Raw genomic sequence first — 16,691 nt, 5'->3', positions numbered from 1 at the left:
ACAAGAACCTCTGCTTTGGATTCATTGAGGCAGAGGTCCTTTCCCCTCGTCCAGTATCCAGTGTTCCCCAGGCAATAATCCGGGCACTAAAAGCATCCTCAATGGAACATGCTAAATTTCACATACATGCAAAGCATGATCAGCAAGGACATTGCTGTTCTTCATACTTGATGATAGCAGCAAACTATGGGGAATCAAAGCACCTTTTTACTTGAAAATATGCTAAATGTCTGAAAAGCTAATGGCTAAAGTCCAAGCAGAAAACCAAATAATTTGGGTTACTAAGGCAAGGGAAAAAGAATACGTGATTGATGTGTGATGGTTACTAAAGTTCAAGAGAGCCACCCTCTTTGGTAGCATTCAACTCGCTCAGTGACATTTGAAACAACAATAACCAGAAATAAACACTTTGTAGCCCACACGTTCTCTCAAAATAACTAGAGAACTATATCACGATATCTTTAATAAGTTCTATAACTATAAAAATAAGCCACAGAGTTAGCATATGTAATGGTGACTTTGGTGAAACCTTTTACCATGCTGTTTGTATGCTCATCATACAAAGGTTTAATGAAAGCAATGATATTTGTTCTTAGACAAGTAGGAATATCCCATTTGATGTGGGCTTATGAAATATTAGTTTAAAATTGAAGTTATTACAACTAACCTCACCGGACTAGTTTGTTTCACACACAAACATTGCAAAACATGTGTACAGTGGCAGAAATAGACTGTGGTTTTACAACTGAATACGTTTATATGCATATATAATATAAATTCAGTTTTAAAACTTAAAGAATGTGGTGTCCAAAATGAAACAAATCCTAAAGCAATAATTTAATTAACTTAATACTGTTGACTTGGTTTCTGATCCTAGTGATACATAGAACTCTTCTGAAAATATGTACATGCTGCGTTCTGCACAATAAAACTTGTTTACTCAACACTGAACCTTTCCTCACCTCCTCAAGGTGTGTCACCAGTCAGAGTAACACCTGGATGCCATTTTTCCCCCAGGTAATATCTGTTGTACAATCAGAGTTTCCTAAACTAATACTGGGCAGAACGGCCATTCCCAGAGCCTTTATTGTATCATGCATGATTAAACAGGGTGACGGCCTTCTTTGGTATGCAGCAGGGCAAACAAGGCTCCCAGTCTCACTATAAGGCATGCATTTACCACACCCTAGGCCCCAGGAACGCTGCTTGTGGATTTTGACTTACATTCTCTTCCGGGGGTTAAATTCCTGATCCAAAGGTGTTGTGTTGTATTTGTTGTTCTCGGGAAACGGGCATGTCTTGAAAATCAATTAACAATCCTGAGAGAGCATCACTGGTTGATGGCTGATGACTGCATACTCCTTAGTACCCTTTATGCTGCACTGTATTATTTGACTATTACAAATAATTTTCGTTGATTATGACCTTTCCGTGTGGTAACTGTGACCTCCTCCTTATCATATAATACGAAGGAAAGCATATTTCATTTTGTTTGCTGAAACATCGAAAGGGGTTTCTGAAAATGTAAACATAGCGTAAAATCTTTCTGTAATACTGTGCAGCAAAGAAATGCTCCTCAGTATCTACAGTTCTTTTGCAAAATATAATATATTTTACATGGTCAGCTTTATTGACATTTGCGAATGGGTAACGGGTGCATACTTGGTACTACGCACTGAATAAACTCTGGTAAATGGATAGGATTATTTTAGGCAGCATGTGCTTCATTAACACATTTTGCGCACATCAATATTGTAAATATGCCTGTTGATGTGGTGCTCAACTGGGATAGGAAAAGATATAACCATGGCATAGACATCTCTTCAGAGATAGACATGTATTTTGCTCCTCGGTGCAGAGTCTGCTCTTCTCAGTGTGAGCACCCATCTTCGAACGCAAACTCATGTCTCATATTAAAACATACCGTGTTGTTCAGAATATTTACAAACGAACTAAAATACCACATTTAATTAAAGGGGCTATTAGGCTGTACATTGTGTTAGTTACTGGCACAGACCTACAACATAATTCACCTAGAGCTGATTCACACTATTTTAGAAACAATACAGTCTACTCTTACCATGTCCAAAATACTTATGTCTATTCTCAGTTTGATTAAGGTTATAAAGAGGGGGTATAAAAGCATAATCGAGATCATACAGATAACCATACTTATTACTGCATTTGAACTGTAGGACCATGTGTGTAATTTTTAAAACCAAGTTATGCTTGAATCCGTAAAATGGCTTGCACTTCTTCTAGAAGCTGAGGGATGTGCTGCTCCTGACTGGGAACTGGTGGAATAGGAGGGCACCTGCTTTGGAACTCCAAGGTGTGTCCCTGAGCGAGAGCGTCCAGCACCCATCTGTCGCTGTTGATCTTCTTCCATGTGCCGACGAACCTGGTCAGCTAGCCTCCCACTTGGGTGGAAAAGTGGGGGCCCAACATCTTGGCTGGTTCAGGCTGGCTTGGGTGCCGGCGCTCTGCCCTGTGGGCGACGGAGACGCTGATCTCTGCTACCATAGGCCTGGGAGCAAAACCTGTAGGCTTCCTGTGTGGAGGATCAGGGAGGTTGTCTGTACGGTGTGGAGTATCCTTTGGATGATCTGCTCGACTTTGCCCTGGTGGAGCGAAAAGACGAGGAGCGATGCTGCTGCAAAGCGCCAAGGGAACGCGCTGTCTCCGTGTCTGACTTTATGGCTTTAAGGGATTTGTCGATTGCCTCAGTTTTTTCATCATCGGGAAGGAATTCCAGGATAAGATCCAACTTGTACCAGAGCTCCCGGTCGTATCGGGACAAGATAGTCAGAACATTAGCCGCTTTGATCGTGGATGCTGCCATGTAGATGACTCTCTTCCCCATGACGTCCATCTTCTTCCCCTCGTTGTTCGGAGGGAATGATGATGCATAGGCTGGGTTGGCTGAACATTTCCTTGTGGCAGCCGACACTACTGAGTCCTGCGATGGTTGTGACCTCAAGCACTTGGGTGCGGAGTCCCCCACCCTGTATTTCTACTCCAACCTGTCTCGTTTGGGCAGAGCCATGCATGGGTTTTTCATGAGGGCCCGGCCTTCCTCCCAAATGTCATCCAAATGTCATCCAAAAATTGTACTGACGTGATTGTCTTCCTATTGGACTCTCAAAAACATTTGGAAAGAAGTACAAAAAAGCTTGGAGAGCAATTCGAGGACTCCCAACACTGAAGCGTGTAGTAAACATCTGAAGATCACTGCCAGAGACGGGGCTTAGGGAGGACTGTCAATGGATTAAGGCAGTATGTCCCAGAGGACAGTGATTGGTTAAGATGACAAATACAGTTTTAAACTGAAAGTGAAACTGTTTTTTCTTTTACCGAGGATTCCCAACCTGATGACAGAGGGAATATTCATGAGCATGTGAAACCATGCCAGACCCCATGCTGGAGAAAGGCCACTACAGCATTGACTTATACAGTTTAAAAGAACTGTTAAAATATTATCATTAACATTTTACTAAGAGACGAGAGTTGCTGTATTGGCCTATGTCTGCACAGTTGGGCTAATTTCTTTGGGCTATTTTTGGCTGCTTGTTGTCTTAGAGAAGATATCTCTAATTGCTCTTGCTCTGGAGGTGGTAAAGGCATGCAATGGGTTGTATGGTTGGGGCAGGTTCAGTGGAAAGGGGTGGAAAGGGGTGGAATATGAAGATTGGCCTCCTCATCCTGGCTTGTCCGGCATACTATTCACTGGCTCAGATTGACGTTGCCTGGGTGTGGTGCAAATAATCGTCATCATATTGGTAAATAGGATCTTAATTTTTATTTTAAACTTTATTCTTGATTTTTCACATAAACCATTACATAACAACCACACCCACATTAGGGTGCGACAAAACAATGCACCAACCAGATACTCCCAACCACCTGCTCCCACTTCTGGACCTCCGACTTCAACAGAGTGTTGGTTCCTCCTCGAGACTGCATGTGTGCCAGACCCTGTGTCTAAGTGGATTTATGTGTCGATGTCCTGGGTACTTTGCCTTCCCGACGAGGGAGAGGCGGCCCCCTCTGCCTCATTGATTAAGTATGTCATAAATGGTCCCCAAATATCAGGGGGGCGTGCATGTTGGGGTAATATCTTAATGAAGTTTGACTCCACATTTTCGCAGTAGAGAATGTCTCTGTGCCGGTTTGCCACTGTTGGTACTGGTCCCCCACCCCAGGACATCGCAACTCTCCAGCGGGCTAAAGTCATCAAAACTCCCGCCAGTTTCCTTATTGCCGGTGATAGTTGCTTAGTCATCCCTAGTAATGCCACCATCGGGACGGGTTGTAGGTCCCCCCCTACTATTGCTGGTGCAGTCTGCAGGACCTGTGTCCAGAATGGGGTCAGCGAGGGGCAGTCCCATGCGAGGTGGAAAAAGTCGGCAGTTGCGTTTCCGCATCTTTCACATGTCGCTGATGAATCTGGTTTTTGTTTGCATTTTTTGGCGGGGGTAAAGTACGTCTGATGGAGAAAAATGAATTTGCTTGAGGCATGAGTTCAAAGGAATTTTTTGCATCTGCCTTAGGATGTATGACCATTCATACATTCGGGATTGATCCTTGAAGGGACCTTTCCCATCTTGTTTTCGTGCGTGTGTTCATAGGTACTGTGTCGGAAAGTAATGATTTGTAAATAGCTGAGACTAATCTGCCCTCACCCTGTGCCTGAATCACATTATGTAGTAGTTGCCATGTTGGCGGTTGCTGTGGGAATGTAGGGAAGAGAGCTTGGAGGGTATATCTGGTTCTAAAGTAAAGGAAGAGGTCTAGAGAGGTGTTGCTCCCTCTCTATTTTGCTTGTTGGAGTGTAATAAAGGTTCCTTCGCTAAATACATCCCCCAGAGTGTTTATCCAAAGTTTCTCCACCCATTGATGAAAGACCTTTTCCGATGTCAGGGGGATCCCTGGTATGAATTTGATTGGGAGTAAGGTTGAGAATCTTACTTGGACCTTGTATTTTTGTGCAATCCTCTTCCAGATCCCATAGGTTGCGAGGACCACGTTCATAGTGGAGTGGGGTACTGGGATTTGGCTGATAAGTGCTCTCAGTAAGTTGGGAGTAGCTAAGGCTCGTTCTATTTGAACGTATGGTCTTTCAAAGTGCGTGGCATACCAGTGGCTGAGAAATTGTGCCTGAGCTGCCCAGAAATATTATTCTAAATCGGGGAGTCCCAAGCCTCCGCAGGACACCGGTAGTATTACAGTAGAAAGAGCCATCCGCACCGGTTTTGCCCGCCTCAAGGACTAAACTTTTAATTCTCTTCAAAAAGGATTGTGGTATTAAAATAGGTATGTTGGTGAACAGATACAGCAGTTTCGGGAGAATTACAATTTTGACCAATGAGGCCCTCCCCCATAGGGTCAATGGGAGTGACTTCCATCGGTTTACTCTCTCTTGCAATGTCTTTGCTACTGTCTCATAATTATCTCGGAATATGTCCTGGTAATTTAGTGACATTAGTATCCCCAAGTAGCGGACCTGTGTGGTCTCCCATGCGAAGTGATCGTCATCCGCGAATGCCCTGGTAGCTGAAGTCAGCAGGAATGTGATAGATTTAGTGTGGTTGATTTTCAGGCTGGATACAGCACTGAATTTAATTACTTCCCGCATGACAGGGTTTAGATTTTCAATGGGGTCATGAATAAACAGTGCTATATCGTCCAAATAAAGGGATGCTATCAACTTGTGTGGACCAATGGTAAGGCCTCTGTGGAGTTGATGGGAATGCAAATTCAACGCAAGGGGTTCCATTATTAATGCAAATATTAACGCTGAAAGCGGGCACCCCTGTCTGGTGCCCCTTTGTAGATTAATAGGGGAAGACCTTGATGATCCCACAACGATGGTGGGTCGGGGGTTGGAGTGTAACAGGAAAATTAGGTTAATAAACCGGGCTCCCAAGCCCAATTGAGTTAACACAAATATGATATTAAGAGATCCCTTCTTATGCATGGATTGGTATGTTCGGCTAAATTTCTCCTAAACACATTGGACATACCTTTGGCTCTCGCCCGCAATTTCCCTAATATAGATCAAATCTTAAAGTCAAAGACTAGAGTCTGGGATAGAATATGTAACCTGGATAAGCTTGCCATGAGGAAGTTCTATAGACCTTTCTCAATGCAAGGCTTTAAGTTCAGCCTTATGGCTGACTATCTTAAAAAGCTCTGCTCCCTAGCGTTGAGACGGTTCATAATATACTTGCTCTTCAAACTACTACCTACCAACGAATTTCAGGGTGCTTTGCAGAATGTTCCGACTGAACAAACATTTTGTAGAATATGTGGTGGGGAACTAGAAACCGATCGCCACATACTGACCAAGTGTCCTGGCTTAACATCTATGTATCTGAAGAGTTACGAAACATTTCTACAGCACATAGACCATGTCACAACTGATCAATTCTGGAATACTTTGTATAGTGCCTCCTCATTAGTTATCATTGCAGCTGCCTTTCATCTTTCGAAGGCAGCATTGAAATTATGGTCTTGAGCTCATTGATGAAATGCTCTATTTGCACTTTTATTCTTTTTTATCCAGTTGAATTTTAAATGGTTTTGATGATGTTTTTTTATTTACTTGATTTTATATGTATTTGCATGAATTGATAATCTGTACATGTATCTAGTGTATTTGGTATAAGTGTGCTTAAGGTTTCATGTAGCCAAATGCACAATAAAGTAAACAAAATAAATTAAAATAAAAAGATTGGCCTTTAAGCAGAGCAGACTCTCCATCAATTCATGACAAAGCTGCTTGGCCAATGGACGCGGAAGTTATCTTTTTCAGTGGCAATGCTCCTCAGTGGAGAGGCATACAGTGGTGTATGCGTGGGAGGGAATTACATGGCCTGCAGTAGTGGCTGTGTAGTTATGGTTAAGTTGCTCAACTCATTAGAAGAGCATGTTTTGGGCGGCTTATAACTTTGGTGGGTTTTTTTTTACGAATCCTCACCAAAATTTGCAAAGAAAAGTATATGGCCACCTCAGAATGATTTTGTGAAGTTTGGTGCAGTTTCGTTCGGGGGGGGCACAATGTTTTAGGGGGAACCCAAAACTTTTGAAATCATCATACACATGTTTCTGTTGCCAGGAGACAGAAGGAGAGGAGAGCGAAAACGTCCGTTATGAGTGGGCATATTAAGAAGGTACAAGAAAGAAGAGTTATACATTAGTTGCAGAAAATGTTGCGCCGTTGCGCTTAAGAAAGTGTGGAAATATGTGTTTGTTGGTTTGTTGCCGTCAAAGAGAAGACTGAAACATCTTTAGCAAGAGCGGCCCCTTCCGCGACGGCTCTGAGGGAGTGTGTCCGCATTCCCTGTGTTGGCGAAAACAGAGTCCGTCAACTGGGAACCAGGTGAGGCCTACATAGGCCAATTGGGGTGTAGTCGCCGCCCAGAAGGGGAAGGAGAAGACCTGTCACCTGGTGAAAGACGAGTCCTGAGAAGGACAATCAGGGCGAGGTCGATGCCCACAAAGGGTTGTATCCGTTAGCGAAGACACGGCTTCGTCGAAACTACGACGCTGATCATAAGCGTTGCATTGACTGAGACTCTTACGGGCGAACCTGTGCTTTGTGAAGGTACGTGAGTTACCTCTATTGCCCCACACTTTGTTGCCAGCCTAAGTGGAAATACTGGATAAGACTGAGCTAAAAAACGGGTGTGATACAGATTTTCACACAAGAACTGGTACAAAGCTGCAAACGAAGTAACATTCTTCTGTACTGACTACACACTCTTTTTTTTAAACACTCTTGAGAATGAATCATCCAGCAAGAGTGAGATGAAGAAAAGAGACACAGGAGAGAGTGCAGAAACGCTGAGTCTCATATAACAGAATGTTCTAATAAGGAAGGAGTTTAGTGAGTATCAGACTGTGAAATAAAGAAAGAACAAGAGGAGAAAGAAGGAGACTGAGAAAATAAACTTACTGTAATACTTACAGCCTCTTCTGCCAATGGGATTCAGATCTGAGAGGTAGGGACCTAATCTGATCCATATGCTTCTGTTGCCAGGAGACAGAAGGAGAGGAGAGCGAAAACGTCCGTTATGAGTGGGCGTATTAAGAAGGTACAGAAAGAAGAGTTATACATTAGTTGCAGAAAACGTTGCGCCATTGCGCTTAAGAAAGTGTGGAAATATTTGTTTGTTGGTTTGTTGCCGTCAAAGAGAAGACTGAAACGTCTTTAGCAAGAGAGCCCCCTTCGGCGACAGCTCTGAGGGGGTGTGTCCGCATTCCCCATAACTTTTTAAATGGTCGCTATATTGGATCCGTGGACCATGGCCATTGTCCACAAACAACGCAGTGAGAAAAAAATCTTGAAAATAAATTTGGGGTTATGTTGTGGCAGAAAGAGGGCCTGGAAAGGGTGGGGGAGTGGAAAATGTGTCCTGAGTGTTAGTCTTAGCAGTGCATGGTGGTGGCGTGAGTTATGGTTGCTTAGCTTACCATAACTGGCGAATTTCTGGGGGGTTTCGATTTTACTTGTAACCATAACGCCCCTTTAACATTTTTTCCACCGAATTTAGGAGGTTTTTATTAGTGCAACTTAACCATAATGTCCTTTTAACAGTTTTTTCACTGACTTACATTATTTATTTAACACAAATAGGAATGTGATCTACCTCACAAAATGGGAATATAGGGACGCATTACAAGTTTGGAGGTAGCCTTGCCGGTAAAACCGCCAGGCTACCTCCAAACTTGCAAGAAAGTCCGGCACCCGTCAATGGCCAATTACCGGGGTATTCTGGCCCCGCCGGACCCGGTAATTGCCCTTTCGTGGGTGCCCGAATCGGGTGATCTCCATTAGGGCTCAATGGGAATGGGGATGACTGTAGCACAGGCAACGTTCATAATGGTGCCTGTGCTACAGGCATGCTGTGCTCACGGGTGCCTTTCATTCCGCCAGGTCAGACCTGGCGGAATGAAAGGCACCCGCGAACACAACTCAGAGTTTGCCAGTCCGGATACAACGGTACCCGCAAGCTTACCGGTACCGTTGTATCCGGGCCGGCAAGCTCGTAATGAGGCCATATAAGGCCTCATTATAAGTGAGGCGGTAGGGGTTAACGGCGCCGGTAAAGGTGCCGGCGCCGTCAACCCCGTACCGCCTAATTACGAGGTCCCCTCGCGGGATCCATTCTGCACGTCTGGTTTTACCAGACGTACAGAGCGGGTCCCACAAGGGGAAGAGGGAGCAAACAACAGGCCGCTCGTAATCAGCCCGTTGTTTGCTCCCTCTCCCATTCCCATTCAGCCCTATGGGGGCTGAAATGGGAATGGCGAAGGTCCGGGCCCGGGTTCCTGAAGGGAGGAATTACGGGGCCCTCCGAACTCGGAATGGCCCGGTAATTCCCCATTCTGGGAACCCAGACCCGGACCCGATTTTGGCAACAACCATGCCGCCAATAGCGGCATGGCTACCGCCAAAGTCGTAATGACGGTCATAAGGCCTCATTACGACCCTGGCGGTAAGGGGTTAACGCCAGCGTTAGCTGCGCCGACCCCTTACCGCCAATTACGAGGTCCCTTAGCCCCATGGCGCTTTTAACACCTGCTTTTAGCAGGTGTTAAAATCCATGGCGCTAAGGGACCATGGAGTTAATTACGCCACCGTAATTTACGGTGGCGTAATTAACGCCTTCCCCACTCCCATTATGCCCTATGGGGCAAAAATGGGAATGGGGAAGGGTAAATGGGGATTGGGGACTTACCGCCCCGCCGACCTCGGAATGGGGCGGTAAGTCCGCCAACCACCATGGCGTAAACGTAGTTTACGCCATGGTGGTAAAGTCACGGCCCAGGCGGTAACTTACCGCCTGGGTCGTAATGAGGCCCATAAATAGTGTTGTAAACATACTAACATTTATACTCTTAGATGCTTACTTTCAGAGAATATTTTGCAAGTTAATTTACAGAGTTATCAAATTGTTCCATGTCCAATAGATTGGCACCTCTAGTCCTGCTTTTTTGTTTTGCATTCTGGGATTTACAATGCTTCATTTATAGGTGCAGCAGGATGCAAACGTAGAGTAAGGAATGATGAGCTAACCCCATTCGACAGGGGGCACCTTGAGAGCTCAGTACATGTTACTCCTATGTGACTGCTTTACCAAAAAAATTGAGCTAGATGTGTTCTAAAATAAACATGACTACTTCGTGCATGCTTCATATATCATTAAATGTCATGTTTAAATGTGAACATTTCCACTACACGGGTATTAGCCAGGTAAAAACATGTATTCCCATAACACTGATGCAGATTACTCGACATGCTATTGGTGTACATTTTAGTTGGTTTTTGGATTCAATTGGGCTATACATGGGTTTTCATTTCTAACAATCCTGTAAAACAAAATTCTATATGATTAAAGAGGCAATGACAGTAGGTAAAACAACAATAATTTTAAGATCTGTGTTTCATTTGCCCCAACAAAATAGAGAGAGGGGCTTTGTGTAATTATCCTTCTATTTATTTCTTTGTATGTGTGTAATCTCCGGTGTGTAATTTTGCTGCTGGCCCACCCAGCAGTGGATGCTTTCCTCTGTCATCTTCCCAAAGTGTGCTTGCCTATATAATGATGTGGGCATAGTAGCGGAGCCAGGAAGGACGGGGTGGGGTTTGGCAACACCCATGGGCCACTGATTCATATCCCAGTGTGCTTCTAGTCACTTGCTTAAGAGCCTGCAATGCCTGAACATGGGATAAGACAGATCAAGGCATGGAGAGTACATTTTTAATAAAAAAAATACTGTGCACATGCTTGTGTTTTTTGACATTTTTAGTAACGTGCGAGCACAAGAATGTGAATGAGTGTGTGTGTGTGTGTGTGTGTTTGACTTTTATATTGGGAATGCTGGTGTATATTGTAGGCACAACCACCTCGAAAATGTTGTAAAATGGTTAAATGCTCCTGTGTACTCTTGGTAACTTGGCATCTATTGGATTTTTTCATGTGTTGCCATAGTGAACAGATTGTAAAGTATGTGCTTGTTATTGAATTTCGGTGGTGCTGTAAAATGCATAATTTCAACACGTTAATTAAAAAAAAATTCGGAGAAGGCACTGCCCCATAACCCCTTACAGTACTCTGCTTCTTTGCTTACACTCAGTTGTTTGCACTAATTCGGGGGAATATTAATGCGCCTAATCTAGAAATGTTCACCCACCAGAAGATGCCTCAGCCACTGTGTAGGAAGGAGGCATGGCTAGAATGAGCAGCTGAAGTGCTTCTGTCACTCCCCCAAGAAATTGTGGAAAAGGGAACGGCAGGCTTTCTGCGAAAGAGAGTAAGGGCTGAATGGTGGCCGTTAAACTGAAGCTTTGGCAAAAAACAGTCGGCCATCTCACACTGAGGCTCTGGGAAAAACCTCACAGTATCCCAGCCTTGGCCTCCCCTGCTCTTTCCGAAATGTCAATGGCCTGACCTTATGAATAGGGTCTTTGTGGCTGTGCGATTCCAAATACTCCAATGGAAACAATGCTTCTAGTTCTACCCATTACCTCAGTGGCATCTCCACGAGATTCATTTACAAGGGCAATACTCTAGATTTCCACTTCATTTTGAAAACGGAACCATTAAAAGGACATACCGAATGCATCTGTGGAGGTGTACCGGCATTGTGTCGCTATTTCTTTTGGTTCTTTTTGTACATTAGTGAATTTTATTTTTGTAACAGAAGTCAGATGATAAGGCGCGTGCCTCCTCTGGTGTGGATAGGACACACGCCACCGAGCACAGGTAATGGGGAGTAGATGACATCAACGTCCACCCACTAAAATACTGATCTAGAAAACTAATTCCTCAATAGGAACCGATCAGACATCACAGGATCATGAGTTTCTCGTCTCCAGCGTGGAAGGCCAGATTTAGGCTCTGAGGTTTGTTTGCTTGTTTATTCATTTATAATGCGCTCCAGACCGAGGGGTATCAGGGCGCAGCTAACCCGGGACCACCTCCCGGCTCGCTAACCAGGGACCACCAATGTGTTCGCTACAGATTCAACTTTTAAATGATGCCTCATTGCCATCTTTCCTTAAAAACAGACACATCAATTAATGGTCTACTGACAAGGTTTGTTTAATTATAAGACAGCTAACTCGTGTAGTGATACAAGCTAAAAACTGAAATGAAGGAGGGCTAAAAAGAAACAGTGGTAGCAAGTCGATTTGCTGATTTGGCCAACATTGTGTGATCCTGGGCAAATCATTTGCACTCACACCACTAGATTCTTGTATTTTTTTTTGTATAAATGGAGCTGAATTGTAATTAGTTTGAAACATTTTATACACTCTAGAATCAGTTTTGCCTTTCTTGTCACATTAAGTCACTGCATACATATTGATAACAATATGCACTTTCTACTAGACATGAACAATACACAAAACTAAATAAACTAAATAAAATAGTTAATTGGTACACCTGAAAGATTTATTAGCCAAATGAGAACAGAGAAGGACTGGCAAATATGTGAAACGAGGCGGAAAGTAAAAATACCCTGGAAGCAATACATGAAAAGCTCTTGGAGCAGAATATCAGGTTCAAGTGCGCCTCCCATTCTGCAGGTGCAGCGCCGCAAGCAAATCCCCTGATTCACAAAGCAGACTCGCATTTAGGAGCAGGACCAGGGGCAAGGGACTGGCAGGCAGTCCCTCCATGTACATGTACGTGCTGGGCGTGTTCCCGACGCTTGCATATACATTAGGCAACCACACCCACATGCGGGTACAGGGTTTGCATAATACTGATGGGTCTTAATGGGGCTATCACTGAACATGCCGATTTTTACGCTTCCACCCCTGCTTCAGCGACTTCTAAGTCTACATTTTGCGGGTGTGCAAAAACTTCTTGTGCAAAGACATTGGGATGGGATTTTCCCATTGCAAAACGCGTTGGTAAAGCAGGCCCATTAGAACATGCAGTTTTATTATGTGAATCAGCAGACCCGCAAAATATGTGATTTCCTCTTGTTAATGTACTTCCTTGGTCAATATGATCCATGAGAGGAAACGGGATGGCACTGCATCCTCACATGCGAGGGGTATCAAGTTAAGTGCGGTTTTTTTAACAATGATCTATTTATTTGTGGGGGCCGAGGGGGTGCAGATGGGTTGCGTGATTTTCTAATGTTCGCCGATTCCGACGGCCAAGAACAAACAAGGGAAGGAAGGGCGTGGATTAGGCGGCAGAGGGCCTGTGGGGCATGTGGAGCAGCTAGCTTAGGGCAGTGAGCATTTCGGCATGTTGCATCGCTTCCGAGTGTCAAGGAGTAATAAAAGATAGGAAGGGAGGGGAGTAGGCAGAAGAGGGAAAGGGAAGGGGACTGGTACGACTGTAAAGCAGTCAGGGGAGAGCACATGTAAGCATCGTTTACACTCACTATATATATATTTCCAGTGCCTAATAAAAAGTTATTTCACATCTGCTTGGAAAATATATTTGAGTTCAGAAGTCCTTAGTAGGGAAGTGGTTCTAGTTGCCAGGAGTGCACCATTCAGCTATGCCCTTCCTGAATTTGAAGTCATTTTCTTGTAATCTCATGGCCTTCTTTGTTCAACTATTCTGACTCACTCAGACCCCGCTACACGTTGTAGGCACAGCCAAGTCACAGGTGCCACAGTGTCACCCAATAACCATCACTGGAAGATGCCTTCCAGCTTAGAGGCACATGCACATGGCACTGCGAGTATGCACATTAGCTCAAATGCAAGCCGTTCTCTTAAAAAATATTGTCTTTGTCTTACAGGGCAGTGCTATTTTATACATAGCTCAATTTGTAATTCTCTACTAATGTATGAAGTGAAGGGGTCTTGGTCATAATGCGGTCAGAAAGGACAAGTTCACGACAAACACACCAAAAACGTCATTAAAGAAAAAGCTAACTTCATGTTTACAGTTTGAATTTAGAATAAGTGGGTATAGGACAATGCTATTCATGGCTGTGATAACCATGATAGCCATACGTGAGATACTGGTTGATAAGAACGACCAGCGATCATTCGATAGGTTCTGTATTAAAAGGTTTAGAGTACTGGTAGAAGGAATTTTAGGGGAAGTTACGTTTTTTGTTACACCACATTAACGGAGAAGAGCACAGGGGCAACACGCTGATCTTGGACGCAAGACCACGCAGAGCAACAAAGGTTCGGATCCCGGATCCGTGCTTAGAAACCGAACTCAGGTATGGTATTAGGCGTGTTATAAAAAAAAAAACAATTAAATAAAAAATAAAAAAAAATTATGAAATAGCTGACATCCCTGAAACGAAGCATGTGTGACACACACACTGGGAGAAGTATGCACTAGGATGGGTTACATTAGCACAGCACAGTTCAGCAGTAAACATGTTGAATTTTCTGAAATAATGCACCACTTCTGCAGCAATACCAGCTCCCGCCTGCATCATGATGAGGGAGCTGTTGTTGGTTACATAACTGTTGATGGAGCAATGACGAAACCTTAGCCACATTTCTGAAATGCAGTGCCTCTCTTGATCATCATCACCTCCACCTGTTATATAACCTTCTATACCTCAATCAGTACCTACATAGAAAAGCTTCCATCATAATATGACGTTTGCAAAAGAGCGCAACCTCGCACTTCTTTGACACTGACGGAGGGGTGCGCTATGGAAGTTCATGTTGGGCTGCCTATGTTAGTTATGAGGCGCTGGGCACATTTACATCACTTCACAGGGCATAACAAGAGTTATACGCTACATAGGTACATTAGCAAGGTGTATTTTCTGTTATTGCAACAACACTGCAAACTGTAGCTTTGACTGCAGCTATGAAACTTACCGGCTTCCCAAACTCCAGTTCCGAAAAGAACTTATACCAAGGTTCATTCTTTAAATCTACCTCTTCAGGACTTATATCGCGAGTCTACAGGGTCGGCGACAGGGGAATGGAAGAAAGAGAAGGATAAGATTATGAAAAGAATACACAGAAAAGGGACCGCTAGAGATGCAGGCTCTTGGCCTGATTCCCAACGAGTTTTAGAATGGGAAAATCCCTTTGAAAAACATCTTGTGAACCAGGCCCTCTATCTCTTAAAGGGTTGAAAAATGTATGTGTGGGCATAGGTGGTCTCTGAAGCGGAAACTATTGTGCACTTGTCAGATAACTGTGCCAATCAATATTACAAGGACTTCTCCATCTTTGGTGAAGGAGTGTGAATTCTGTGAATTGCCAAAGCCTCAGTAAAACTGCATCTCTAGCGGCACATGAACATGCAAGAGAAACTATGCCATACACCGTAAGCAGAGTGAGGTGGCGTGTAGCACCATATACAGTAGGACACACCAGAAAGCCAACACTTTTTTGACAGATCCCTCGAAAAGGAACACAAAGACAACATAAAAGACAATCTCTTAGGCCACAAATAATGTTGAAAGGTCACACAAGAAGCATGAAGGTAAAAAGACAGGACAGGTAACAGACACTGAAAAAGAAATGTACTCTTTACTAAAACGGTCTGAAGGAGCTTGACAATGTCCTGTGTATCTACACGCACACACCCACACACACACACACACACACACATTCTAGCACTACTCTGAACATTATCTCTGATAGTCTGGCCATTTTGACCAATCATAGACCACCACCGGCTCTCGTGATAATCACTCAATAGAATGTTGAAAGGCTTTGGCTTCTTTCACCTGGCAATGATGTTTTTTTGCAAAATCGACTTGATAGAGGTGGGCTTACCCAAAATCGCTGCAATAATTACTCAGTTACACATGAGCCTTTGAGGAGGCAAGAGAAGCCACAGGGATCGTTAACCTCCTTAGTGGCAGACCCCCGGCACTCCACCGGACTTAGGGGGTGCCCAGGATATACTTCTCCATCACCCCCGTTTAAGATGCATATATACAAGGTGTGGTCAAATGGGACCACTGTGTTATGGCATATATAGCTCAAAAAGACACTCAGTGACAAAAAGTTAGCTCCATAAATCAGTTATTAGAGACCTCTGCCCTAGCTGGGTAAAATGCCCTAACTGAGACAGAATGCTTGCATGCATAAATATAAGCAGTATCACTGGAAATACATCTTTTAAGGTGCCCTTTTTTTGTTTGGGACATCTCATAGCATTTTGCAGCAATTATTCAGGGCCAGAGCGTATAATTGTGCATTCTAGTTTATTTTGTGAACATACTTAGAGCAATATTGTATATTCCTATTGGAATTCCACATAAGTATGGTTTGTAATTCCAGCCCATTTCAAATGATGCTCCTTAAATAGCGCAATTAAAAGATGGGTTTAACATCTTGGTACATGATATTTACTTTGCATAGATAGCAGAGATGTCTGTCGGGTTGCCCACATCGTTATGTGGATGTGCCTCTGTTGAGGCCCCACGGACATGACGCCCGGACGTGACGTCAGGGGAAGGGGAGGGACGGGAACGGGGTTCGGCAGTTCCGCCGATGTTATCAATAAAGTAAGAAGCACTACGCATCGGCTCCCGTGTTTCATTGCTGCGCGAGCCGCATGCCCACGGAGACCACGCCTCAGGCGAAGGCGCAACACTGGCGACGAGCGGGTACGGCCCCGCCGAAGCCGCGTCGAGGTTTGCAATAGGCAGTTCTGCACGTCGGCGCTCCTCGGCAGCGGTGAGCTGCACTCAGCGTTGCCCCGCCTCCCACGTGACCG

At 44.1% G+C, this 16,691-nt stretch overlaps 1 protein-coding gene across 15 annotated transcripts in view; it reads right to left on the bottom strand.

Moving 5' to 3' along the window:
* Positions 1-16,691, bottom strand: part of SORBS1 (sorbin and SH3 domain containing 1) — an 862,221-nt gene that overhangs the window by 287,035 nt on the left and 558,495 nt on the right. For all 15 annotated transcript variants that reach the window (XM_069610575.1, XM_069610579.1, XM_069610580.1 and 12 more), the window contains one exon: positions 14,831-14,914. In XM_069610575.1, the coding sequence (XP_069466676.1) occupies positions 14,831-14,914 (84 nt within the window). The remainder of the gene's footprint in view (positions 1-14,830; positions 14,915-16,691) is intronic.

Source organism: Ambystoma mexicanum, chromosome 8 (genome assembly GCF_040938575.1).
Source record: "Ambystoma mexicanum isolate Mex_15411 chromosome 8, UKY_AmexF1_1, whole genome shotgun sequence".
NCBI lineage: Eukaryota > Metazoa > Chordata > Amphibia > Caudata > Ambystomatidae > Ambystoma > Ambystoma mexicanum.
The sequence above is the reverse complement of the archived record's forward strand: the minus strand, read 5'-3'. Positions and strand labels throughout refer to the sequence as shown.